The sequence below is a fragment of the Garra rufa genome, chromosome 11, assembly GCF_049309525.1.
Source record: "Garra rufa chromosome 11, GarRuf1.0, whole genome shotgun sequence".
Lineage (NCBI taxonomy): Eukaryota > Metazoa > Chordata > Actinopteri > Cypriniformes > Cyprinidae > Garra > Garra rufa.
This window is the reverse complement of record NC_133371.1, coordinates 23,223,353-23,238,902: the sequence shown is the minus strand read 5'-3', so window position 1 is coordinate 23,238,902 and position 15,550 is coordinate 23,223,353. Positions and strand designations below refer to the sequence as shown.

The 15,550-nt window shown below is 35.2% G+C and overlaps 1 protein-coding gene across 1 annotated transcript in view; it reads right to left on the bottom strand.

Moving 5' to 3' along the window:
* ppp1r13l (protein phosphatase 1, regulatory subunit 13 like) overlaps positions 1-15,550 on the bottom strand; it is a 43,605-nt gene that overhangs the window by 16,287 nt on the left and 11,768 nt on the right. Inside the window, exons 2-11 of the mRNA XM_073850156.1 lie at positions 13,237-13,322; positions 12,922-13,037; positions 10,843-11,422; positions 9,130-9,222; positions 7,987-8,066; positions 5,291-5,657; positions 3,713-4,182; positions 3,492-3,629; positions 271-404; positions 11-195 (exon numbers count right to left, since the gene is read on the bottom strand). Of these exons, the coding sequence (XP_073706257.1) occupies positions 11-195; positions 271-404; positions 3,492-3,629; positions 3,713-4,182; positions 5,291-5,657; positions 7,987-8,066; positions 9,130-9,222; positions 10,843-11,422; positions 12,922-13,037; positions 13,237-13,273 (2,200 nt within the window). The 5' untranslated portion in view covers positions 13,274-13,322. The remainder of the gene's footprint in view (positions 1-10; positions 196-270; positions 405-3,491; positions 3,630-3,712; positions 4,183-5,290; positions 5,658-7,986; positions 8,067-9,129; positions 9,223-10,842; positions 11,423-12,921; positions 13,038-13,236; positions 13,323-15,550) is intronic.

Below are 15,550 nucleotides of genomic sequence, written 5' to 3'. Positions count from 1 at the left end.
TTCATATTACTCATTACATCACCCTCACCTTTCAGGAAGCTCTCGCACTCATCAAAACCCGGAGCGTAGGGGTCACACTTCTGTGCCGCTGTGGCCCCATCGCTGTCTGTTATGGCCATAACCGCTGCTCCGTTCCGCACCAGAAACTCACACATTTGCCGGTCATTACAGGATGCAGCACAATGCAAGGGCGTCCTGGCAGTGAGACGAAAGTGAATATGTGCTGCACACATGGAAATACATGAATGCTTGTTCAATTGGTCATCTTACCAGCCGTGGCTGTCTGGAGCGCTAACATTAGCACCTATCCGCACAAGGAACTCCACCACTGGGAAGTGTCCACCACAGATGGCATTGTGAAGAGCTGTGATGCCTTCATCATTAGACTGGCTTGGGTCACTCACCTACAGAGGGAAACACAAGTGCACTTTTAAAATGACAAACTGAAGAATTATGTAGCTTTATGAATCATTTAGGAACTAAGAACACTGCAAAAAATGCTTTTCTTACTTAGATTTTTTTTTGTCTTGTTTCCAGCCAAAATATCTAAAAATTCTTAAATCAAGAAGGATTTTCTAGACTAATAAAAATGATTGTCTTGTTTTCAGAAAAAAACTACTCAAAATTAAGTGTTTTTGCTTGAAACACGCAAAATAATCTGCCAATGGGGTAAGAAAAATATTCTTGTTTTCTGTTTGAAATAAGATTTCAAAGATGCTTACGCCATCAGCAGATTATTTAGCTTGTTCTAAGCAAAAACACTGAAAACCAGAAAATAATTTTTACTCATTTAGAAAATCCTTCTTGATTTAACAATTTGTTGATATTTTGGCTGGAAACAAAACAAGAAATCTAAGAAAAGCATTTTTTGCAGTGAAAGCTTTATTTTTGTTTTCATTGCAAACATTTTTTCTTACTTAGATTTTTTGTTTCGTTTTCAGCCCAAATATCTAAAAATTCTTAAATCAAGAAGGATTTTCTAGACAAGTAAAAAAAATTTAAAATGTAATTTAAGAATCATTTTTAGTTACAATTATATATAAAAAATTTAATACATTTTATATATTAAAAAAAATTATATATATTTATTTTTTTTTGGGGTTGAAGAAAATTTTTATATTTTGTACTTTTTTAAATATTTTTCCACTCCTAGTTTTTGTAATTTATGTAAATTATTCTTAAAATATTTACATATCAGATTTACACTACCAGTCAAAAGTTTTTGAACAGTAAGATTTTTTAATGTTTTAAGTATTGTGCTCAACAAAGCCTGCATTTATTTGATTCAAAGTACAATACAATTTTGAAATATTTTTACTATTTATAATAACTTTTCTATTTTAATTTTTTTTTTTTATGTAAATTATTCCTGTGAGCTAAGCTAAATTTTTGGCATCATTACTCCAGTCCTCAGAAGCTAAATTGCTGTTTAAGGAACATTTTTATTATCAATATTCACAACAGTTGAGTAATTTTTTTCAGGATTCTTAGATTAATAGAAAGATCCAATTATATAATAGAAATTAATTTAAGGATGGATTCAAGGATGCTTTCAATTGATCAAAAGTAATAATAAAGACATTTATAATATTTCTATTTCAGATAAATGCTGTTTTTCTGAACTTTCTATTCATCAAAGAAACCTGAAAAAAATCTACTCAGCTGTTTTCAACATAACAATAATAATAAATGTTTTTGAGCAGCAAATCATAATATTAGAATGATTTCTAAAGAAATAAATCAATTACATTTTAAAATATATTTAAATAGAAAACAGTCATATTTTAAAAAGTAAAAATATTAGGGCTGTCAAAATTAACGCGTTAATCGCGCGTTAACACAAATTCATTTTAACGGCACTAATTTTATTAACGCGCGATTAACGCAGCGCGCATTTCTGTTTGACCCACTACCTAGCCCATAGTTAAAGAAATGGATGCAGTGCTGCCAACCTAGCGAAAAGTGTCTAGCAACAATACATAAGCACATAATTGGACAAACCCAATATAGTTTCTGAGGCTCTTCGGTTTTGCTGAACGTGCGTGAGGTCTCCCAATGAATGCGCGCGCACCTCCCTCTCTTCATATCTGCGTCTGCTCTGTTCAGCGAGCGGCAGTGGAGCAGCGCTTTCGGTTAAAACAGATGTTATGTTCATCCCAGTGCTTGAAGTGGGCCAGTACGCAGGTACTTCTGTATTTTATCCTTTTGCGTACACCGGCACTTCTGCCATATTTAATGAATGCAAGCGGAGTCGGGCTACGTTAGGATTGTTGCTGTGGGGTTGATGCGTAAAGCCACATACGAGTATGCACGCGAAAACGGCGTATTAAATGCACGTCAAACACATGCATAATTGCATATCATATGTACGCCAAAGTTAATTTCAGCTTGTTAATAGCACGCCAAATAGAAACAGAAAGTCGTGCTAGTGCGCATTTGCATGAGACCAGGCTCTCCAATCAGTACATTATAACCAAAACAATACATTAAAAAATAAAAGAAGCAGGTTTTTGGGATCACATAACTTTAAATGGCTAAACTCCTAAAAAGTCAAAGGATCCTGAAGGCATTCAAACAGGAAGTTAAAAACAACGATAATAATGCAGGGAATAGTGACTTATGTCCAGATGCCGGTAAATGATTCTTTTCAGTGATTGAATCATGATCATAATTCAGGATTTTTTTTCAGTTATTATTTCATATTACTTTGGTTGTCTGATAACAGAAATATTACATCAAAACAATGGAAACAGTTTTGTTGAGAACTTGGCTGCATCAAATGACAGTATGTGGCCACCGAGAGGCAAACAAATGTAATAATAAACGTAGATTTTGCATGTTCAGAAGAAGTGAGCTGCCCTGCCCTGCAAATAATGTAAACAGGCTTGTGTAAGTAAATTGCTCAGTGCAAAGAAAGAGAAGTAATGGGAACCTGGTGTTTCTATGTTCTTTTTTTCATGTGTCTAATAGACATGAACAAGTTATTTGAAAAACATCTATGACATTTGAAACAAGTTAGTCTAGTCAAGTATGGTTTCACTGATAATAAACACATATTTGCTTAAAGCATCCATGCCAATGTTGATTAGAGTATTAAAAACTTTAAAAAGTGTTAATTTAAGGTACATTTAGAACAGATAAAAATGTGCGATTAATCGCGAGTTAACTCAAGACAACCATGCGATTAATCGCGATTAAAAAAATTTAATCGATTGACAGCCCTAAAAAATATTTAAAAATTTAACTGTTTTTGCTTTGTCATGGCCAGAATTCACAATGATATATATTATATCTACCAAACTTTTGGGGAAAAAGATATATGCTATTATATTTTTTTCTGTTTTATGACAGGTGGCAACCAGCATTATGGTGCAATACTCCAGCGTACCATGTTAGAGTATCAACCAGTTACTGGCACTTGACTATTTACAATATTATTGTATGTGTAATATTATTACAATATTACAAGGTACCAAAGCAGTGGAACATACCTCTTGCGCTGCCCTCTGTACAGTTTCTAACTCTCCAACTAAGGACCCATCCAACATTAGCACCAGTGGGTTCAGGTGAGCCCTACGACTGGAGGATTTATTGGCTTTGTTGGCCTTCCGTAAGATAGAGTGAATACCCTGAAAGAGAAGAAAAGATAGAAGCAGATAAAAATCAAATATCCTCTGAACTGTCACTGGCATCTAATCTGTCAGCCCCTCACCTTATGTTCAGAAGACACATGTATCTCTGTGATTGGTACTGGATCTATAGCTTTAGCAGATTTGGAGCTCTCTTCCCCATCTGAAGAGCTGCCACTTTCAGCAGTTGGTTCTTCCTTGATACGGATGCTCTTCCTGCGAAACAGTTTATTGATCATTTGCTTGTAAGGGTTGTTGGGATGGGAAATGGGCAGGTTTTGCAGGGTCTGAGGAACTTCCACTGAGCCACGTTTCTTCAGGGCCCTGGGGAACTCGGCCCGGATACGCATCAACTCGTCCAGGTCAGTGTCAAATTCTGCCTGTGGGGCCATCACGGGCTGCAGACGCGTTGGGCTGAGAGGGCGAGGAGGCATCTCGGTGTCCTCCACTTTAGCCTCTTCTTCGGTTTTCATGCCTTGGTCAGTCGCATACACTGGGCCTATAATTTTGTCCAGCCTCTCAAGCTCAGCATCAACATCTCCAGGGTGGAGTACTGATAATAAGAAACAAACCAAAAAAATATCATTGAAATGGCAAACTGCAGATAAATAGATTTCTATCATGGCAACTCTTGGAAGATTTTAGCATGGTACTGGATATGATAATGTTAATGTGCTTGGTCTTAGCAGAATACCTCTGCTACGCTGCTGTAAATGATTGCTGCTGCAAAGCAAGTACAGGAACTTGCTACTGTCAATACATACACCAATATGGTGCTGTGAGTATTTAAGACATACTGCTGCTGCTGCACAAGTAGCATATTTAACAACTAGTAGCAGAACTATACAGGTGGAACTAGCTATATACAGTTGAAGTCAAATTTTACATAAACACCTTGCAGAATATGCTAAATGTTAATTGTTTTATTAAAATAAGAGTGATCATACATGTTATGTTTTATTTAGTACTGACCTGAAACATTTACATATAGTCAACAAAAGAAAATAACAGTTTAAATTACAAAAAATTACCCTGTTCAAAAGTTTACATACACTTGTTATAGATGTTCATGAGTCCCTTGTTTGTCTTGAACAGTTAAACTGCCTGCTGTTCTTCAGAAAAAAAATCCCACAAATTCTTTGGATTTATAGCATTTTTGTGTTTTTGAACCCATTTCCAACAATGACTATGATTTTGAGATCCACCTTTTCTTTCTACATGTTGGTTGAATCAAATGATTTTGATTTGGCAGACAGTTCAAATATCAATAAATTTAAAAATCTACAACATTTAATTAATATGCATTTCTTGAATATAAAAAATGCAAATATTAATAATCAGCTTAATAAGAAATAATAGAAATAATAATGCAAGACTATGCCAAACTGCATAATTATTATTATTTTTTATTTAAATAATTAATTTGAAGATCCCTTCAGTAAGTTTTTTTAATTGATTGTATGTCCCCTCAAAAAAATCTAAATGAATTTATAAAAAAAAATATATATATATATATCTCATGACAGGTGTATTCAGGTCACTGTGTGAATGAACTGCATTTGTAATGTATTTTCGAATCCATTAATAGATGCAGCCCAAAAAATGTTATGTGTGTCAAGTCATTGACTTATGCCTCTCTCACGGCTTTTGCTTGAAGGTACCTTCTCTATAGTAGGGAGGTTGTCTTTGAGGTTGCTGAGGTTGAGGTGTCTGATTTTGCCACAGGTACTCTCGGGGCAGGGGAGGGTTTTGGTGGAAGATCCCTTGCTGGGGCTCTCCCATTGGGCCAGGGGTGTATCTTTCGACTGCCGCAGCATAATGAGGGTTTTGGAGCCTCATGATGACGGAAAGCGGGATAGGCTTGTGCCGACGGACTCCAGAGCTTGCAGGTGGAATGGGGATACGAGAAACGATTGTCTGAGTTCCGTAAGATGAGCCGGTGCTTGAGGCGAGTTCAGGGGGCACTGAGATGCGAGTGTTCCTCGGGAGAGAGCTGTGAGATGATGGGAGCGAACGGGCCACAGTATCCTGATAAAACAGACAGAGAAAGAAGCTGAGAATTAGAGAACATGATGCATTAGGGATGTAACGGTATTGTAAATACCGTCGTACCGCAATAGCAAATTTTTTTGATACTACCGTGGTCGCATGACTCGATAAAACCATAGTTCTTCTAAGAAAAGTTTGCTCAGGCGAATGGAGCGAACGGGAGGTAGCGGGAACTACAATTCCCATCAGCCCAGGCGTGGCCGTCATCCTTTGCGGTCTGTTGCCCGCCCCCCTTGAACGTCAAGTTCATTTTATTTTCGATATAGCGCCAGGTCACAATAGAAGTCATTTAAGGTTATCTTTCCTATAGAACAGGTCTATACATTGTTCTTTTATTAAACAAACTAAATTGCCTTATGTTATTCATATTATTTACACGAAGGCATGTCATTTCTGTCTCTACACTGTCGCGCGTTTACAATGTCTCCTCCGCGAAAACACGGACTGGATCGCGGACTCCATTCATAAAAACGGAATTTACTATAGCGCGAAATGCCACGGAATTTGTCGATTATTGGATTAATAAATCAAAAGTTGGTCTGTCACTTAATTCAAATCGCGATATGGACTAGTGTCTGTGAAAACTGACATGGAGAAAGACCGTTTTAATATGAATCCTGCATGTTCCGTTTGCCTCTTTGTATATGAATGGAGGAGACACGTTTTTTTTTTTTTACTACACTCATACTGAAGCACGCGTGACGCTCACGATTATTTTTGGCCTTTGCATCTCACATGAACAGATAACTCAGTCTCCAAAGCTGCTGTCAGTGTCACTTTTACCGTTTCATTTGAGAAAACTAGCATCATATCATACTACGGTATACACACAGAAACTTTACGGCAACCTGTCAAAATAAAAGTACGGTTTAACATGTAACAGAACAATATTAGTCTTGTATATTTGTTTTTTGTACAGTATAATGTAGGTGTGCATATATTCCTATTTAAATAATTTACATAAAACAATATGATAAAAAATAAATATTACAACAAGATTAACCACTTAATTGTAGAACAAAAATACTACAATTATTATTTAAATGTTTTAAACTGAATATAATTTTTCTTCCATGTATTGATTTTTAACAGTAAACCTCTGTTTGTTTGCCAAAAATTAAAAGGGTTTATTTTTCATTTGATTAAAAATAAATGTTTATTCTTTCATTTGATTATCAGAAAAATAAAAACACACAAGAATTTCTAAAAAAAAAAAAAAAAAAAAAAAGGAAAAGATTGTGGAGCCCTATTGTTCAAAATGTTAAAACAGAGTTTTGGACTTATTTTTCCACTGAAATTAATGTTTTCGTTACTACACAAAGTAGGCTAAAGTACTGCGAAAAAAAGTAACGTGGTTACATGGTTTAATCATTTTTTGTTATTAAAATTGAAAAATTGAAGATCCTGTTTAAAAGTTTACAGATAGATGGCTAATTCGTATGCCATTGATATGGTCAGTGTAAACTGTTTAATAAACACTTCTGGCACTTTTTCCGAGTCTCTTCATTAGTTTTGTTTTTCCTGTAAATGATTCAATAAATACCGTACCGTGTCATTCATACCGAGGTATTACCGTACCGTGGAGTTTTGATACCGTTACATCCCTATGATGCATACCTTTTTCTTTACCTACAACCCTACAACTTCGTTTTTGTCAATTAAAGAGAACAAAAAATGGAATTCTGTCAGTAATTACTCACCCTCATGTTGTCCCAAACCTGTAAGATCTTCATTTATCTTTGGAAAACAAATTTAGATAGCTTTGGATGAAATCCAAGAGCTTTCGTAGTTTCATAAGCCACTGATGTCACATGGACTATTTTAAAAATGTCCTCACTACCATTCTGGGCCTTAAAAAAATGTGTCAGGTCTATGCAGGATCAGAAAGCTCTTGGATTTCATTAAAAACCTTAATTTGTGTGAAGATGAACAAAGGTCTTTAAAGCTTTTACAAGAAACAGGCTTGTGATAGAAGCCTGTTTCACATGGGAATTGTCTACACTTGTTTCTGATATGTGGAAAGTCCTAAAACATAATTACTTATAAACATCTTTTTTTATTGGTTCAACAAGTCAGAGTGGATAACTAGTTGGCAACTGTAAAGGGAGTTAAGAGGAAAATGAAGAGAAAGAAAGAAAATGCCAACTGGGTTTGTCCTTGTCAACATCGTTGGTTCAGAGCACTAATTTAGTTTGTTCAGTTAACTCAACAATGACATTTTACTGTAACAGTGCCCTAAGCAAAATTCGCCGTAAGACAGGCACACGCACCTACAAACATGTTTACGCACAACAGAAATTTCGCATACCTTCTTAGCAGAAGGAGGTGCATCCAGGTTTGTTTCTTTCCAGTTGCTGCTGGGTACAGATGGTCTGGTCCATTCATTCTCTACAACAAAAAGAGGATATCATCTAATTAAGAAATAATTAACATTGAGCTAGTGATGATGGTTTGTGCTTACAGTCAATTCTTTTGTTTACTGCATGATGTTACCTCCTGGTAATAAACAAATTGTCTTCACATTGCAAGCACATGATGACATGGCGATACATGGTTAATGATGACTTAATAATGGAGGTATGAATAAGCCAAAAAAAATATAATATCTTGGATTTCAAAAGTTTATACACTACCAGTCAAAGGTTTTTGAACAGTAGGATTTTTAAGTTTTTTTTTTTTTTTTAAAGCCTGCATTTATTTGATCCAAAGTACAGCAAAAACAGTAAGATATTTTTAGAAATATTTTTAGTATTTAAAATAACTATTTCTATTTTAATATATTCGTGTGATTTCAAAGCAGAATTTTTAGCGTCATATGATCCATCAGAAATCATTGTTATATTCTGATTTGCTGCTCAAAAACATTTATTATTATTATTATTATTATTATTATTATTATTATGTTTAAAACAGCTGAGTATATATTTTCAGGTTTCTTTGATGAATAGAAAGTTCAGAAGAACGGCATTTATGCGATATATACATCTTATTTAACATTATACATGTCTTCATCATCACTTTTTTATCAATTTAAAGAATCCTTATTAAATAAAGGTATTAATTTCTTTCATTTCTCTCCTAAAAAAATTAATTAATAAAATTGATGACTCCAAGCTTTTGAATGGTATAGTGTAATGTTACAAATGCTTTTTATTTCAAAAATGCTGATCTTTGGATCTTTCTATTCATTAAAGAGTCCTAAAAATTACTCAACTATTTTAAATATTGATAATAATAATACAAATGTTTCTTTAACAGCAAATCAGCATTTTAGAATTATTTCTGAAGGATCGTGGGACACTGAAGATTGAATTAATGATGTTGAAAATGTAGCTTTGATCACAGGAATAAATTGTAGTTTAAAATATATTCAAATAGAAAATAACTATTTTAATAGTAAAAATATTTCAAAATTGTACTATTTAAAAAGCTTGCAAATTGTGCAACATACTGTCATAGGTGTGGTGAGTCTTTCTTTCGTATGACGCATCCAGGTCGGTCTCGTTCCACTTGGAGGGGTTCTTCTGCTTCTGCATTCCTTCCTCTGAAAGAAGAACATTGTTTTAATAAAGAAGTAAAGTGATTTTTTTTTTTTATTACAGGAAATAAAAAACAGACAACTTTACTACCAAGAAAAGACCTTTGAATCCAACTGTACACTCCTAGAGGGTGTTATGTGTATTATGCAAAATCCACTATTACTGGTGTACACCCTAAAATTATAAAAATCCACCCACTCTTTTTTTAATCCCCATTAAACCAAACCAGTCTCATTAGGCATGCAGTTTTGATTCTCTAAGCAATTGCCATAATTTCTGCCCTCAGCTAGTTGTATTTGGCTGTACGCAGTCCTCCATTTTCTCTGCGCTTGAGCAGGTGTAACATCAACAATGTCTCATAAGCAATCCCAGTATTCTGTGATGAAAGACTGAACATAAGAGTCTTCATTTTCTAAACATCTGAGCCACTGAAGATTCAGTAGATTACTTTACTTTTTGAAGGTAATATGCCTCAAAATCGACATAAATTTGTCTGCTTTGTGAATGTTATGTCATTACAGTGCTTAGCTAACGTTTTAACCGTATTTGTGTGCGTACCTTATCGAAGTGTTTTAAATGATTAGCGCCACACTGGTGAGATTAGTTCGCAAGCTCTGTAATGTTTTGTCCCACTTTCAGTGTGTTTGGCTTTCCATATGTACGGCCGAACACCGGTTCTCTCGCTCTTAGTTATGTTGCTTCTATCGACTGTTTATTAACGTAGGTATACAAAGCAGAGATGTAAATACTATGCCCTCTTCTGAAGACAAGCCAGAAATATTTTAGAAATGTCTCTTTTTTTTCAGACATGCCCCAAAAATTACATTCCAGATGTTATAATAAATGATCTGTGGGGTATTGTAAGCTGAAACTTGAAAGACACATTCTGAGGACACCCGAGACCAATACTACATCCTGTAAAAAGGGGCATAATAGGTGCTCTTTAAAATTAAAGCTTCCAACTTTTTCTTAAAAGTTCTTAAAAGATTCTAAATTTCTAAATTTAAAGAACGTTTTTCCACTATAAAGAATGTTTTGTGCAGTGAACAGTTCACTTCCAGAACTAAAATTTACAGATAACTTCACCCCCTTGTCTTTTAAAATGTTCATGTCTTTCTTTCTTCAGTCGTAAAGAAATTATGTTTCTTGAGAAAAGCATTTCAGGAATGTTCTCCATATAATGAACTTCTATGGTGCCCGTGAGTTTGAACTTCCAAAATGTAGTTTAAATAAAAAAATAAGATGCAAGTGCATAAACTGTCATTTTTTTTAGAAAATGACCAAACGATTCGCTAGATAAAACCCTTCTTCTTCAGCTGGGACTGCTTAGAGCCCTTTGAAGCTGCATTTTGGAAGTTCAAACTCGTGGGCACCATAGAAGTCCACTAGATGGAGAACATTCCTGAAATGTTTTGCTCAAGGAACATCATTTAGCTAAGACTTAAGAAAGAAAGACATGAACAACTTGGATGAGAAAGGGGTGAGTACATTATCTGTACATTTTTGTTCTGGAAATGAGCTTCTCTTTTAAAGGTTCTTCATGGAACCGTAGATACCAATAAAGAACTTTTATTTCTATGAGTGTTGATTTTTATGTATTTGAATACACTTAAAGTCTCAATTACCTAATGGTCTGAATGGCTGGAAGTTGCGTGGGAGTGTACTGGCTGCTGGTTGAGGAGAAGGTCCTCGATCCAATCTCGGAGACCTGGGAATCGAAGACAATGGGCTTGATGGGTTCTGCAGCAAGCTGCGAGATGTTTTGTTTTCGTAGGAAGGGCTGGATAGCTCCCCATAGCTCCCTCTCATGCTTCGATCTTGAGGCCTCATCGGCATCTGCGCCATTCGTTTCAAGGTATTTGGAGACATGTTAGGGGGTGGAGTCCTTCGGTCAAAGGTATATTGTGAATCCGAGCTGTCTTTGCGGTTTGTAAAAGGGGAATGTTGCTGGGTTAAAGGACTAGGAGGCTTAAATTTCAAACTGTCTAGGTTAGGTGCAGAAGATGTAGATCGAGTTGTGACAGGGGAAGGAAAGTCCAGATTGGATTCTTTCCTGCTGTTGTTGTTGCTGGGGTCTGAGCTCAGGCTGCTCGTGGAGCTCTGGGAAAAGGAGAAGCTTGTACTGACACTCCCATTTCCATTTCTGTTTGCGTTGTACAAACTGCCATTGCCATTGTTGCTGCTTTGGGGTTTGGGGTCAGGATTCTATAAAAAAAAAAAAATACCAAGGAAAAATAAGGTTTTTGTTGAAAATATTCCAGGTTTTCTCCATATAGTGGACTTCAATGGAAGCCAATGGGTTAAAGGTCCAAACTGCAGTTTCAGTGCAGCTTAAAGGGCTCTACATGATCCCAGCTGAGGAATAAGTGTCTTATCCAGCAAAACGATCTGACACTTGCATGATTACATAATGCATGAAGTCAAGCTACTGCAGTGCAAGATGAGTTTTTTTAGAAAATGACTGATTGTTTCGCTAAGTAGGCCCTTATTCCTCATCTGGGATCATGTAGACCTCTTTGAAGCTGCATTGAAACTGCAATTTGGACCTTCAACCCCTTGATCCCCATTGAACTCCACTATATAGAGAAAAATCTTGGAACGTTTTCCTCAAAAACCTAAGGAGTAGTTCACTTCCAAAACAAAAATGTACAGATAATGTATTCAATAGGGGTGGCACGGTTCACAAAACTCACGATTCGGTTCGTATCATGGTTTTAGGTCACGGTTTTCGGTTCTGTACGGTTCTTGTTTTTTCTTTTTTTCTTTTAATCTTTAACACTCCAGAAAATTACTTTGGCATATGATATGTAGCTTAATTATCCACAATTTAGGATACATTATTTAAAAAAAAAAATGTTATATCATGTTATCATGCACAAATTGAATTGGACTTGACTTTAAGCACATTATAGGGATCATCTCTAAGGAAAGCTAGGGGACATTTTTTCTGCAAAAACATATTTTCTTTACAACTTACAAAAAACATCTCATATTTTCAGAATGCCGCAAGCGCACTGCAGGTCATGTGACATGAACCAACCAATCACTTGTTTAAAAGACAGAGCTTAAAGATTTCCTCTCTTCCTCAATTTTTGTAAGAGCTACACTGAAGTTGGCTCTTTGATAAATGCAAGTTAATTCTTCAGTTCAATCTTTATGTGCTAAAAAGGCACATAAATTCCTGTAGAGATAGCAATACACATTCTCCTGTTTTTGCCAAATAAATGAAAAGCATGTCATCAATGTCTTCTCTCTTGCTGTATCAAAATCTCCCCTAGCTTTCCTCAGAGATGGTCCCAATAATGTGCTTAAAGTCAAGTCCAATTCAGTTTGTGCATGATTACATGATATAACAATTTTTTTTTTAATAATGTATCCTAAGTTGTGGATAATTAAGCTACATATCATATACCAAAGTAAATTTCTGGAGTGTTGAAGATTAAAAGAAAAAAGCAAAAACAAGAATCGTACAGAACCGAAAACCGTGACCTAAAACCGTGATACGAACCGAACCGTGGGTTTTGTGAACCGTGCCACCCCTACTGTAAATGTTTGTTCTGGAAGTGAACTACTCCTTTAATTACTTTTCGACTGAAGAAAGAAAGACATGAACATCGTGGATGACATAGGGGTGAGTAACATATCAGGAAATGTTTATTCTGGAAGTGAAATAACCCTTTAAAGGGCAATAATTAATTCTGTACCTCTATAGTAGTGGTTTGCACAGCAGGAGAGGCTTCTGACAGGAGAGAGCTGAATTCCCGAGAAAGCTCATCTGCGGTGGCCAAAGACGCGTTCAGTTCGTCGTTGATGGACTGAACTAAAACATGCACACAGAAACATTGAGTGAACACCCAACAGGATGTAACAAGCCTTTCCAGAGCTATGTACTGTAGCACCTGATTTGCCATTTTGAAGACTCTCACTAAAATCCTAGCATGCTTAGGCATGTAACTGCAACATCATGTCCTATCCTACATCACCTACACATAAGAATGAAACATTGCTGAAATACTCACACATGAAGTTGCTGCCATAGCTGCCCTGGGAGTTCATGGTGGTTGTGTTTCTGTTTGTGTAACCTCCAGTTTATTCAACACACAGCCTAAATGAAAAGAGAAAAATTAGATCAATCTGACATTGTCCATCACAACCTCTAACAGCATATCTGAATCAATCATATCATTGGAATCATTTGGAAGTGCAATGTATAATATATAAATACATTTTTGTTGTTTACCAAGACAAGCTTGCAATTCAATTCAATTTCCAATTCGATTCGATATCGATTATTTTGGAAATATATCAGGTACAGTACATGGCAAATTTTCTCAAGGAAAACAAAAAAAATCAACTAACGCTGTCAAATATACATGGGTCAGTTGGCACTACATTACTAATTATATTGAAGGTTAAAATTAACTGATTTGTATAAAATGCTTGGTCACACTTTATATTAGGTGGCCTTAACTATTATGTACTTACATTAAAAAATAAGTACAATGTACTCAATGTGGTCATATTGCATTGCAAAACACTTTTGCTTCTATTAAGGTGGGATATGGGTAAGGTTAGGGACAGGTTTGGTGGTTTGGGTAGGTTTAAGGGTGGGTTAGGGTGTAAGGGATGAGTCAGTGGTAATTACAGAAATTAATTACAAATGTAATTAATTACATATATGTTTTTAAGAAAAGATAAGTACAATGTAAAAATATGTAAGTACATTGTACCAAATGCTTAATTTAAATGTAAGTATATAGTAGTTAAGGCCACCTAATGTAAAGTGGGACCAAACGCTTAATTAACGATTAAGTTTTTACAATTACTATTAAATAATTATATTTCTACTCCAATTCGTGTTTTGAAATATAAACGATTAAATGGTGGCTGTCATAAAAACGTGACAGATTTATTCAAACATAAATTAAACATTGAAGAACAGTAAATATACAGTAAAATATAATGAATATGTTATATAGTGCAAATATTTAAAAACCTCCCCTTTCTAAAGATAGCTGACTAATGAGTTTATGGTCACCAAATATGTTTTAGTGAGGTAAATGTGAGGTGACAGTGTTAAAACGCTAGCATACTGACATCTTTCTGTGGTTGAAGCATTGAGCGATTATAATGAGACAGGACACAGATTTTGTTACAGATACAGAAGTTGTACTTTTTCTTTTAACAGACCTTTGGGTGTCTATTCATGTTTATTTTGTGCTGAAAACCGATATTAAAGCAAAGAAAACGATCAGTTTATGTGCGATTCACGCTACCACTTCTCTTGGAACTGAGGTTTTACAGCAATCTGTGAATCACTTCACATTAAACAGTGCCAAAACGGAGTTTATTGATAGAATACTGTAATAAAACGGACATAATTTGGAATCTGAGTCCGTTTCATATCATAAGTAACAAAAAACAAAGCTTATTGTGATTTATTGGATGGGAGGTGCCGTGCGCTACAATGCTCCATTCATAAAATAAAAACAGCCAAAACTAATCAATTCTCGGGATTTAAGAATGTATATATATTGTTTCGTAAATATTTAAACTGATTAAAATCGAGAAATCAATATTTTTACCCAGCTCTAATACACACACACTTACACAATGTAAACTAAAGTAAACATCAAATGAACAAATTATATTTCACAATATTACTGTTTTTTCTGTTATGTTTGTTTTTATCAAGTAAATGCAGCCTTGGTGAACAAAAAAAAAATCTGATTATGTAATGATTGTATAATATTAAGTAACTAGTAAAGCATCGCATTACTGTTAAATTTCCAAGGAAAGTTATTTTTTTCAAATAAACAATGCAAGTTACTTTGTCTTCCCATTTTCTCACTGACACCTCTCCTGACCCCATATTCAGAGAAATTGGGAGCGGCACTTCCTTCAGGCTGAGGCTTACTTTTGATGTGAAAGGGCCTTCACAGCTGCCAAAAATATATCTTTTTTTTTTTGTTGTTGTTATTAAAAAGAAATAAACCCAGCTCAGCTGACAAAAAGTAACGCAAAAGTAACATAACACATTACTTTCCATAAAAAGTAACCAAGTAATGCAATAAGTTACTTTTTTATGGAGTAAGGTAATTTTGTACCTAAGCAAAGTTACTTTCCCAACACAGTTGGCAGATTTAACAGATTAATGTGACAGAATGATGTTATTCTCCAACTGAGAAAAGAAAAAGTAACATGCCTGTCCTTCTAAAACACTGACATACAGCAGGACGTTTTTTAAGCATTCCTATACCTCCAGTTCAAAAACTGCCTGCATTCCATTTCACACAGAGAAACGCCCTTTGTGATTTATGAAGTAGTCTGATG